At 50.4% G+C, this 11,945-nt stretch overlaps 1 protein-coding gene across 1 annotated transcript in view; it reads right to left on the bottom strand.

Moving 5' to 3' along the window:
- Positions 1–4,355: 4,355 nt before the first annotated feature.
- The window catches only part of ELMSAN1 (ELM2 and Myb/SANT-like domain containing 1), a 19,157-nt gene continuing 11,567 nt past the window's right edge, over positions 4,356–11,945 (bottom strand). The window contains 7 exon segments of the mRNA XM_005865826.2: positions 4,356–4,556; positions 5,976–6,188; positions 7,371–7,520; positions 10,365–10,453; positions 11,114–11,189; positions 11,531–11,634; positions 11,785–11,927. Of these exon segments, the coding sequence (XP_005865888.1) occupies positions 4,356–4,556; positions 5,976–6,188; positions 7,371–7,520; positions 10,365–10,453; positions 11,114–11,189; positions 11,531–11,634; positions 11,785–11,927 (976 nt within the window).

Genomic DNA, 11,945 nt, shown 5'->3' on the forward strand with positions numbered 1-11,945 from the left:
GGGGTCCAGCGGTTGCCATGGTGACAGCCAGGGGCTCTGGTTTCTCTGATGGCTCATTTCTTTTTCCATATTTTCCAGAGGTGTTTTTGTTTTTTTAAAAACAAAGCACCGCGTTTAAAAGATAATAACAACACAGTGGGTTTAAGATGATACTGTTGAAAATGCGTCCGTTAAGACGGACGTGTCTACTGTGGCTGGTTCGACATGAAAACACCCTCTTCAGCCACGGGACTTCCTTATCGCATTCTGCACCCTCCATATTTCATCCAAATGAAACTAAAATTTGGAAGAGTGCCATTTACATGTTTTTGTGTGAGACAGTGAAGTGAGATTGCTCGAAAATTTTGTTAAAAGATTTATATTCAGTAACCTTTGTAGCCAGGAAAATGCTGGTGTGTTAATTTCTCCAGTTCTGACATCATTGACAATGGGCTGATAAAACAGAATCCTTATGGTTCAAAAATGTCCAGTAATCCCCCGCAAGCAAAACAAGGCCTACTTACGTCAATCCCAGATGGTGAAAATCTCCCCTAAAGAACACAGCATTCAAATCTGAATTTTTAAAACCTTATTTAATAAAAGGTTTAAAGATACAGAAGAACATTCAAAAGTAAATAAGTTACATAGATACATTACAATCACATCAGCAAGATTTTCTTTAGTGTATTAATTTTTTTTATAAAAAGCACACAAAAAATAAAATCTTCAGTCTGGTCTATCACAACTGTACAGCAAAAGAGGTAATATTTATATATATGTACACTATTTTAATATGTAACAGTCTTTTTAAAAAAGGGTGCCACAGGCAGCAAACACACAAAAGGCAGTGTCTGATCATTTTTTTTTCAAAATAAAAGGAATATAGTTATTTATATGCTATTAAAATATTTATACAATAATTACAGACTGTCAAGGCTGTTCCTGTGCTGTTCCCTCCAACAAGGCCTTCAACTGAGAGACAAATGAGAAAAAGGCGAAACAGCTGCAAATTATCAGAGGCAAAGATTAACACAGCAAAATAGTGGAGGACATACAACTGTTTTATAAAAGTATGCATACTTCCTGTAAACCTAATAGGCTTGGCCAGTCTGGTAATAAATACCATCCAAGAACAGTCTGCCCCAGTGAAAGCGTATTTAAACAGTTCGGGCTTGAGTATAAGTTGTATTCCTCCTTCAACTTAACCTCTGGCACATGAGAAGAAAGAGGTTAGGTCACTGAGGCAGTTAAGTATAGGGGATCCCTTTAGACATAAGCAGCACACGACCTCTGTGCCAGGGGTGGAGGTGGGGTGGCAGGAGGGATGGGTGTGTACCTTCGCTGGGAAGGGGGCTGCTGAAGGCATGGAGGACAGTTCCGAAGCACTGTGTCCTCAGGTGGGTGAGAGACCTCAGAAATGGTCTGGAAATACAGGCACTAGGTTAGTTTCATGCCCTTGCCGAGTGCAGATGGAGGCTGGGAGACGGCTATGTGAGACGGTGTGGGAGGGCATTATGAAGCTGGAGGTGTTTGTCATTTTCAACTTCTTAAAGCAAAGAGCGCTGAGTAGAAGAAAAAAAAAAGAAAAGAAAAACTAAAGATGAGCCTAATGTGTTCACAGGGAGAAAGCACCATAAAGGACGTATACTTATGCCAGCTCCTATGGCTGCACCTATTTAATTGGCAGGTCACGTGCCGCAATTGCATCTGCCCTCTAAGCATGTTAACTTCACAGTGCATTCTAGATATAAATCTATCCTGGAGCACGAACCCTTCCTTCTAAAATGCCGCGTTCTGGTGGGATTAATACAGAGAGGTACCATTTTTATTTTCTCCGCCTACATTCACCTGGTCTTGTCTCCATGGGTTTAGAAAAAGGAGAATCACTCTAGACAAAGGAGATTTGTTACAGCATGTCCATAAAGAGGCCTGAAACAAAATACAATTTAAATAGAAAAAACCTTGGGAAACGTAAGTAGCACTTTGGGGCAAAGCTGCGAAGGCACTCATATTACACAAGTGATTTAGAAGAGAGACTAAATTTGCTACCTTCCTATTTCTGGAGGGTATGCCAGATGTTTGCAATCTTGGGATACTGAGTTTGTAGAAGCTCATGGAGGAAATTAACTGGGAAGTTGGAAATCTAGGTAGTTGTCCAGGAGCCTGGGGGGAGAATTTTGTTGCTCCTGTAGCTGGGATCTTATAGAACCATATAAATGCATGAATGCTGAAAAATACCTGATAGTGCATAGTTGAGAAACAAAACCTTTCTCCCTACCCCCAGCTACCAACACGATGCCTTTCGGCTACCTCAGGAGTTAGCAGAATGCTTTTTGGCTCCTTCCTAACATGTTGGCCTGCCTTTTACTTGCATTCACGTTGAACTTCTTTTACACAATGACAGTTGAGGGACAAGATCAGAAAAATAACTCAGCCCTCCTGTGGGACTGGCAAGTGAAGGGGCTTCCAGAATCTTCCAGTCTTTTCACTAGTGACTCCGTGCCAAATATGGCTTCTTCAAGCCAGAAACAAACCAGAATTCTAGCCTCCAGCCAATCCTCTCAGGCAATTTGCAAGTACAGCTAGAGAAGAGGTAGCAACAAGAACTGCCTTTGATCCCCTTGCTCCTGCTACTCTAGGTGTGACACCTTCCACCTTCCCACCCTCTTTCAGCAGGCACTATCATTCCTATTGGCAAGAGCTTCCAGAGCGATGTGGTGAGGGGCAGTAGGGTCTTGGGGACAGGGGGTGGCGCGGATGCCAAGAAGGTGCCTTGTTTTGGGATAAATGCACTTGGGCCTCTGGAAAGCAGGCGGCCCCTGGTCCCTGAGAGGATGTTAAAAATTAAATATTAAGAATAAATAAATAGCTCCCAAATGACACAAGTCAAGGAATGAAGGCTCCTGTCCAATCTGGTTAGGAGACCTCCCCCTCCCAGGGAAGGATCCAGAAATCTCCAGCACGCAGGACTGGGGGCTGGGCTGTGGATATCAGCGCTGGACCAGGTGGGGTGGGGTTAGGTGGCAGCTGCCAAGGCCAGGACAGAGGCAAGCAGGAAACCTGCACCAAGGAGGGGCAGGCTGGGCCTGGGCTAAGCTCCCTTAGCAGTCTCTAGGGCCCAAAGGTATTTGGCAAAAAAAGGTGGGAAGCAGGAAGAGCCAAGGCTTATCTAAAGTGCCCTCAGGCCCAGCCCTGCAGCTCCCATCCTCACAGTTCCCCTTCCTCCAGCAGGCTGAGAGCTTGGGCAGGAACATGGGCCTTTCCCCAAACATGTGAGAAAACTTTCCAGCCCCAGCAGGCTGCTAGCAAGTAGCAAAGGGAGAGGCCTCTGAGGACAGGAGCGCCGGACCAGCTTAGGCCTGGACACGGATTGCAGGGGTGAGCTCCCCTTTTCCAGCGCTCAGGGGAGGGCCTCTGAAGCGGGGGAATAATGCTACAATGGGGGTGACCTTGTGCTTGGCTCTCCATGGTGACCAAGGGGAGCTGGGGGAAGAGGAAGCAAAGAGACTGCGCAGCAGCAGGGGAACCAGTGTGAGAGGCACCAGTGGCAACGGCTGGAGCCCCTCCCAGAGGGCAGCCCCAGCAAGCAGGGATGCTCATAGTTCCAGGAAAACAAGAGGACAACTTCCGACAGACCGAATGCACAGAGAACTGGATCCTGCAGCCCTTAACACTGCTCCTGGGGCCTTTATAAATAAAAGAGCTGTTTATTTTATTGTCTTATTTGTTTTTCCGGAGAAAAGTCCACGTGATCTCTCCTCGATCCCTCTGTAAGTTCCTGGGCGCCTGCCGCACTTTGACAAGGCTGGTGCAGGGAGAGCCGGGCGCCCAGGCAGAGGGGCCAGTCCTGGGTCTCCAGGCGGAGCCTTGGGCCTCAGCTCCTCTCTCCAGCGCTTTCCGTCTGGTGGGGGGAGGCAGCGGCCTCGGCCGCAGCCGCCGCAGCCTCTTTCTCCCTCTGCCTCAGAGCTGCAGCCTTCTTCTCCTGCTCTGCGTGGCTCTTCATGTGGGCGCTGCGGCTCTTCACCTTGTAGAACACCCTGCAGCCAGGCAAGAAGGGCTCAAGTAAGAGGTCTGTCCCCACCCCCTGGGCCACCAGGCTAGAGTGTGTGTGTAGGGGGGGGGCGGGGGGCAGGGGGACTCTTTCTGACTAGGCGAATGCCTCTAAGCCTACCCCCCCACCCTCCAACTAAAGCAGAGACGAGTTCCTAATTCAGTGCCATCTTCCCTCTTCTGCTGAGTGACATCACAGCCCTAGAAACCCTCTGAGCCAATCAGAAGACAAGGCGAAAGCTCAGACTACCTCCTCCTTCTGCCCGCCTACCACCCGCCTACCAACCACCAACACTCTCCCTCCTCGGTCCCCATGGAGACACATCTTACCTGCCACATTTTTTACAAGGGAAAGTGTTCTCCTGATTCTGGGTCTTATTAAATGTCTCTGTTTTTTTCTTCTTCTCTGCAAAAGGCAGTGCCCTTCGTGGCTTCCCTGGCCCCTCCCTTGGCTTCTCTGAGGCCTGGCCACCAGCAGACCCAGGGGCGTTGGGCTCATGGCTTCGGAGGATGAGGATGTCATTGGCCTGGAGAGAATCAAACAAAGAGGCGTTGAGAGATTTGGGGAAGACAGGATCCCGAATTCTGGAATTTTAGGGAACAGAGGACTCCTAAAGGTCAGACACTTCCGCCCTGGCATTCCCTTGAATCCTTCCAGTGACAAGGCACTCACTGCCTTTTCAGCAACCCATTCCATCTTTGGCCAACTCTATCTTTACAAAGTTGCTGGTATAGTAATTGTGGGACAGCCCTAGCTGCCACAGAACTTCTCCATGTATCTGACGGGACTTGGTGTCTCAATTAATGACACACGTGTTCATGTTGCAGTCATGTAGTCCATTCATGACCTGATTCCATAAGTGAGATTCAAGTCCATGTGATGCACAGGTGCTGGGGATACAGACAGGAGCCCCTCCTCGGAGAGTGCACAGTCCTGTGGAAGGGGAAGATGTGCAGGCATCTAGTTCACGACACCATGAGCCACCATGGGAAACGCCAGGCAGGTGCCAGAGAGCAGAGGACAGACACCTTGTGCTGACCTGGAGAGAGGGGTGCTCAGGGCATGTACTCAGGGGCTAGGGGAGCCCCAGATGGCTATTAGAAGTCATAAGCATGTGCACTGGGTCGACCCTACAGGAAAATGTTGACAAACGTCAGCAGAACTCCCTTGAGCCTGTCCACAGAGTGTACAACACCGAAATAAAAAAACTCTCAGAGCAGATCCCCCAACAGACTCTTCCCATCCCCACCCTCTCTCGGGGGACCCCTCCCTGACAAGAACCGCTCTGGCTGGAGGTCTTGCTTCTTGGCCTGTGATATGGTGGACAGAGCACTGCACTAGGACCTGGGGTGGAACCTCAGGCAAGTCACTGAGTACCTCTGAGCCCGGTTTCCTCCATCTGCCAAGCGAGGGTTCACACTGTATGGGGTTCTTGTGCCGAATTAATGAGATCAGGGGCAGGAAAGCACTTTGCAGAGAACATGGGTGAGGGGCCATTATTACTACACCAATGACCTCAGCTCAGTTCCAGACATTTTTGTCAGGGACACAGCTCTCTTAGGGGAGCCCTGCTTGAGCTACACTTCATGAATGCCTCCCCCATGTCCCACACACCTTCGCGTTTTCATAAACCCTTGCTCGCTAAGTCTCAGAGACAAAAGCGGTAGAGCGTCACATTTAATGTCAGCCTGACTCCAGAGCACTACTAGCTATCTGACCTTGGGCCTCAATTTCCTCATCTGTGAAATGGGAACAATGGCAGTACCTACCACATCGGGTTATGAGGATTAAATGAGTTAATAGCATCAGGCACTGAATACATTTCCTGCTCTTATGATGATGACATTCCTAGTCATGTTCCTGCTCTGCCTTCCCTCCCGCCCCCTCGGGCCCAGCTCCAGCCCTTCTCCTGGCCCTGGGCTCCCCCAGTGGAGGTCACACTTACCGACTCATTGGCCTGTAGTGTCTGTGTGGCTTTGACAGCCGCTGCCCGCCGGCTTCTCTCTCGCCCCTCTTCCTGCTCCCCCTTCTCTTGGATCTCTGGCACCTCCTCCTCCCCCTCCTTCCTCGTCTCCTTTACTTCCCTCTTGGGCTCCAGCCTCTCTTCACTTGGGGACTCTCTTCTGGGAGCAGGCACCCTGGGGAACTTCTGGGAAGTCTATGGGGGACAAGAACAGGGGCAGTGACCCTAGAGCTCAGCCACAGAGCTCAGTCATGCAGCCATAGTGCACGATTCTGACCCAGCCACGGCTCACTTGTCCCTGGAGTCCTGGCCCGGCCTCCTGTGCTGACTCCACACCCTCCCTCACCTAGTCTGCCTGGCAAAGAAGAGCGAGCTTTGAGCCCTGGGAACCTTCAGGATGAGAGCCAGCACTTGAAATGCAGCCAGGGGCAGGGAGGGAGCATGCCAGGCCCTCCTCTCAGGCCACCTATCTTCCCGGATGTGCTCAGGGACACATTCTTGGGCAGGGTGGAGCCAGGCAGCAACTTGAGCTCCATTCTCAACTATCTTGTAACGCTTTCTGTATCTCCGCCCCCTTCCCATCTGCAGAATGGGGACCGAACCACCCCATCTTAGAGCAGCATGTCACCAAGTGTGGGCTTATAACCCCAGAAATGACTCTAGGTGGATACACAGACAGAATTAAATAACATTCTCTTTTCGATTCTCTTTCAATCCTGATTATGTTAAGGAGAAAGTCTCCAGTTTGTGTTAATGTGTCTTTTACACTTTTCCAGACTTAAAGAGAGGTCAGGCCTCCGTTTCAGAGCCTTGGCAGATAATAGTATCTAGCTAGAATTTAATAACATTGTTTGACTTTCATACACTACATTTATTTTTACTAGAACTGTCTATGCCAAGCAGTACTTGTTTTCTATGTATGACTGTGATATAAAACTTCCCTTTAGAGTAAAAATGAGGTGATTTAAAAATATGAATAGCACAAGAGGTATGTGGAAATGACAGAAATAGTAATGGTAACATATGGTAAGATGCAGAAATAGCAGAAATCAAAAAGGTGATACACGAATGGCTAAAGTTTGGGAAACAGTGTTAGAGGTGTGCTATGAGGGGACAATAAATTGACGCTGGTGCAAATACTGTGGGAAATTTCCTCCAAGTTCTGTATCAACACAGGGTGTTATTACTACGTCACTGGCCAACAGAGAGGGAACCCAAAGGCCCACGGCCAGTGCCCAGCCCAGGACATCAACAACTTGGGGTTATCAGGGACACTGCCTTCTTCTCTCTGCCCTCCAGGGACTCCTTCCTGGAGGGCTTGCCTTGGACCCAGACCCAGCCCAGGCTCCCAGCAGCTGAGGATGGGAAGGAAATCACCTTAATATCCACTTCAACCTCTTCCTGGACTGACTTATCGTCACTCGTATCCACATCCCCGAAGGTGAGCGTCCCATTGCGGCCAATTTTCACCTGCTTCTTGTAGGTGTAGTAGAACTCCACACACTGGGCCACAGTCTTGGTCTGGATCTGGTTGGAAACGAAAATGAGGTCAGAGTTCCAGGTTCAGCTCACCTGCCTGAGGATACGCCAGCCTTCCTCACGTCTCCCCTTAAACTTAGCAAACACTAAACTCAATCAATCCCCCAAATATAAGCATCTCTCTAACACCTGCTCTGACAAACCACTGACCAATGCAACTAACCCAAGCTTCAGCACTACTTTTCTAAAAGCTAAAAAGTACACCATGAATAAAGTACCTTGGAAATAAAATAAAATAAAATAAAGTACACCATGGAGCCACTGGGGAGACTTGAATATGGATTGCATATTAGAGCGTGTTACTTATCAGTTTAAATTTCTCTGATGATAATGCTACTGTGGTTTTACAGGAGAATGTCCTGGCTTTTAGACAATATTTGGGTCGAGTGTCATGATGGCTGTAACTTACTTTTAATTATTAATTAAAACAGAGAGAGAGAATAGGTGCATGTTTAAGTTCCTATACAGACAGAAAGAAAGCAAATGTAGCCAATGTTAACAACTGGTATATCTAAGTGAGGGGTATACAGGTGTTCATTATACTATTCTTTCAATTTTCCTGTAAGTTCAAACTTTTTCAAAATAAAAACTTAAAGGGAAAAAAGTCTGGTCCTGGCACGTGTGGCTCAGTTGGTCGGAGCGTCATTCCGTACACCAACAGGTGGCAGGTTCGATTCCCGGTCAGGGTACATGCCCAGGTCGCGGGTTCAATCCCTGGTTGGGTCATGTACAGGAGATAGCCGATCAATGTATCTCTCTCACATCTCTCTCTCTCTCTCTCTCTCTCTGCCCCCTCTTCCTTTCTCTAAGATTAAAAAAATAAAAGATTCTTTAAAGAAAAATGTCTGGGCACCCTCCACATTCAAAGCCAGGACAGACCTTGCAACATAGACTCTCTTCATCAGTGTGGACAAACAATTCCATTCCTCTCCAGGGGCAGCGACGGACAAGCGAGGACAGAGGACTGTCATATTATCAAGGGAGGCTAATAAGCCCTGGAAAGCCCGAAAAGGAAGCAGGATGCCCAGATCTTGTTCCTGACTCTGCCACTGAGTAGCTGTGTGGCCTTGGACAAGTCTCTTCATGTGTAAACAGTGAGTGGGGTGAGACCAGATTATCTCTAAGGGCCTCCCACGCTCTGAAGTCCTAGCCCTCCCGTTTCACAAATCTATTTGGCCACTGGATTTAGTTTCTGGGCTACTTTCCCACACACAGAAGACACAGGCTGTTTTCTCTGACTCTTCTCACTCCCCCAGGCTCGCAGACTGCTCAGCCAACTTCTGGGCAGCACTGAGGTCCTATGCACAGAGCCCAAGGAGGCAGAGAGGGTCCTCTGGGCCTGAGGAGAAACAGACATGCTCCACCTCCCAGGAATGGCCAAATCGCAACTTTATTAATTAGATCCCGTTTGCACGTTTACTGCCAATTCTCTCTGATCATCTGTTTGGCTACTGGTCTGTTCTTTTCATTAAGGCATTAGGGGCTCCTGGAAATATTGCCCAATCAGGAACCCAGCAGATGTCTGTCCTCACAACAGGGCCCTTGTAGGAGAATTCATCAGCACTCTGCCCAGTCCCCAGAGCCATCCTTGGCACCATCTACCATCCCAAGAGGAAAAAGCACGTTCTTGGAAGCCCATTTCCCTCAGTGGGCCACACAACTCACTCTCCCACAGCCCAGATTTTGCCAGACGGGGTTGGTAGGAAGATGCATGTCTGCAAATTAGCAAAGCACTTTAGTCCCCCAGAAGAACACAGGGAGAGGACAAGATAAATCTAGGACAACTAGGCTCCGGCCTCCGCTACCTGGTCAGCCGAGTTACTGGAAAGAAGCCCTGAGTCTGACAAGACGTAGGCAGAGGCCCCCACCCAGTTCAGTTACACAGTCACTGTTGCTCTCAGTTCCCCTTATCGTAGGGTGACCTCTCCTCCCACAGACTAACTGTGGCCTTCGAGTGCTCCAGGCCCCTGGGGAAGGGCTCAGCTCGGCCTGCAACCCCCCTTCTCTTCTAGCTCTCCCTTGGGGAAGCCACTATTTTAAGTTGTTGTGGGGTTTTGTTTGTTTGTTTTTGTTAATCCTCACCTGAGGATATTTTTCCATTGATTTTTAGAGAGAGTGGAAGGAAGAGGGAGAGACAGAGAGAAACACTGATGTGAGAAAGACACATCGATTGGTTGCCTCCTGCACACACCCCAACCAGAGCTGAGGAACCTGCAACCAAGGGTCCTGTCTTTGACCAAAATCAAACCCAGGACCCTTCAGTCCACAGGCCGACGCTCTATCCACTGAGCCAAACCGGCTAGGTTTTGTTTTTTTAAAATATATTTTTATTGATTTCAGAGAGGAAGGGTGAGAGAGGTAGAGACATCAATGACGAGAGAGAATCATTGATTGACCACCTCCTGCACACCCCCCACTGAGGATTGAGTCCACAACTTGGGCATGTGCTCTGACTGGGAATCGAATCAAGACCTCCTGGTTCATAGGTCGACACTCAACCACTCAGCCATGCCAGCCGGGCACCACTATTTCAAGTTTAATGCCACTGAGTCTGATACCCATTAAGGCTTCTCTCTGGATTAAGACCCCAGGGTGTGGCCACACTATCCTAAGGTGAGGGAAGGGGGCTTAGAATCAAGGGCCGGGGGGAGTCCTTATTTTTTCCCCCCTGCTTGTTTTGTTTACAAAATTCTCTGAGGCTACTCAGTGCATTGAATTAAGTGCTTTTGAAGAGGGCTTGGTAGGCGACTGCAGGCCCCCACTGGTGGGGGACCCCAAATCCTACAGGCAGCTCCTGCCCTCACTTGCCCCTTAAACAGAGCTCCAACTCACCAGCTTCTGCACCAGGAAGAAATCCTTCTTGTAGATGGCAATGCCCTTGTTGAACAGCTTCCTCTCAGACATCTTCCACTGGTCAGAGCCTGCGGGGCAAACAGGAAGCCGGGTAGTGAGGTGGGTGGGACTGTGAGCATGGGGGGAGGGGGGGGCGATTCTGACCAGCTGACAAGTCAGAGCTGGCTCCACAAACTGCTTCTGCCACTTACTTGGCCCTGAACCTCACTCTCCTCACTTGTGAAGCGGGAACGAATAATAGAAGCCGCCTCCCCAGTTGTGCAGACTAAATGAGATCATGCATGTGAAACCCTTGGTGCCCAGCCTGGCACAGACGACATGGACCACTCCACAGGGATCGGTAACAGTAGCTGCTATGATGATGCCCAGTGGTCCATGTCCCTCTTAAAGCACAGGGTCCAGAACGGGACATGGCACTCCAGGGGTTGGCTAAGTTCCAGGTACCTGATGCCAGTTTGGATGGCAGTCCCCGGATCCCTGTCCCTTGTACTGTGTCCTGGGTTTCCTTGCCTGGACGGGCTCCCACCTGCCCACGCCCTCCTGTCTTCCTCTCCAGGGCACAGTTAGCCCCTTGAGAGCCACCCCAGCTTTGGAGTCAGTGCTTTGGCTCTTGGCTTACCCACCCCCCATCTCCCCCACCCAGGGCTGTGACTCAGCACTAACTGGGCCCCACTGATGGGAGACCCTTTGAGGCTCCAGGCTCTAGACCCACCCCCCACCAGGCCCACCTGTGTAGTGATAAGTTGCCAGTGGGTGGTTGTGGGGCCTCAGGGGCTTCTTCAGTAGCAGCTTACTCAGCGTTTCCTTCAAGGGGAGTGAAGAAAAGTCAGGGCCCTGGCAGGGTTCCAGCGGGCAAAACTTAGAGGGCCTCCTCCCGCAATCACAGCTGCAGAAGGCCCTCAGTGCCGCTGTCGGAGGCGGGGACCAGCGACCCAGAATCAGGGGCTGGGGTGGATGGCACGACCCTGTGCTGCGAAGTTTAGAACTAGGGTTTCCTTGGGCTGAGCCCCTCCAACCCCCAACTGGGTTGGACCCTCCAGCCTGTTTCAAATCAGCATGTGAGCAGGCCTGGCTCCTGGGCAGCAGAGATGGATCCAGGCCAGCCTCCCTGAGGGCCCTTCCCTCCACTGGGGGCGGTGTCTCACCAGGATGTCTCCCCTGGACTCGTGCAGGCAGTGCAGGGCCAGCTCCTGGTTGGTGCCAGCTCCAGGGAAAATGCTGGAGCAGGCAGCTGTCAGCAGGTCTTCCACTGCATTGTGGGAGCGAGGGAGGGAGGGAGGGAGCATGGGGAGGGAGGAGAGGAAATCACTTTCAGGGCAGGCTGGGCAGGGTGGGGTTACGACCAGCCCACCCACCTACCCAAGACCATCTTGGCTTGCTGGTTCAAGTCCCCTCTCACCTTGCCTCTGCTTCTCCCGGCTGCTCTCTAGGTCCTCCCATGGCTGCCACACCAAGTCGGCCTTGTGGGGGTCTGCAGCTGCCAGGGCACGGTCCCTCATGGAGGGGATTTCAGCTTGGAACCGGGAGCCTACATTGATCCGTCTGCAGGGGTGGGAAGGG

This window comes from Myotis brandtii, unplaced genomic scaffold (genome assembly GCF_000412655.1).
Source record: "Myotis brandtii unplaced genomic scaffold, ASM41265v1 scaffold213, whole genome shotgun sequence".
NCBI lineage: Eukaryota > Metazoa > Chordata > Mammalia > Chiroptera > Vespertilionidae > Myotis > Myotis brandtii.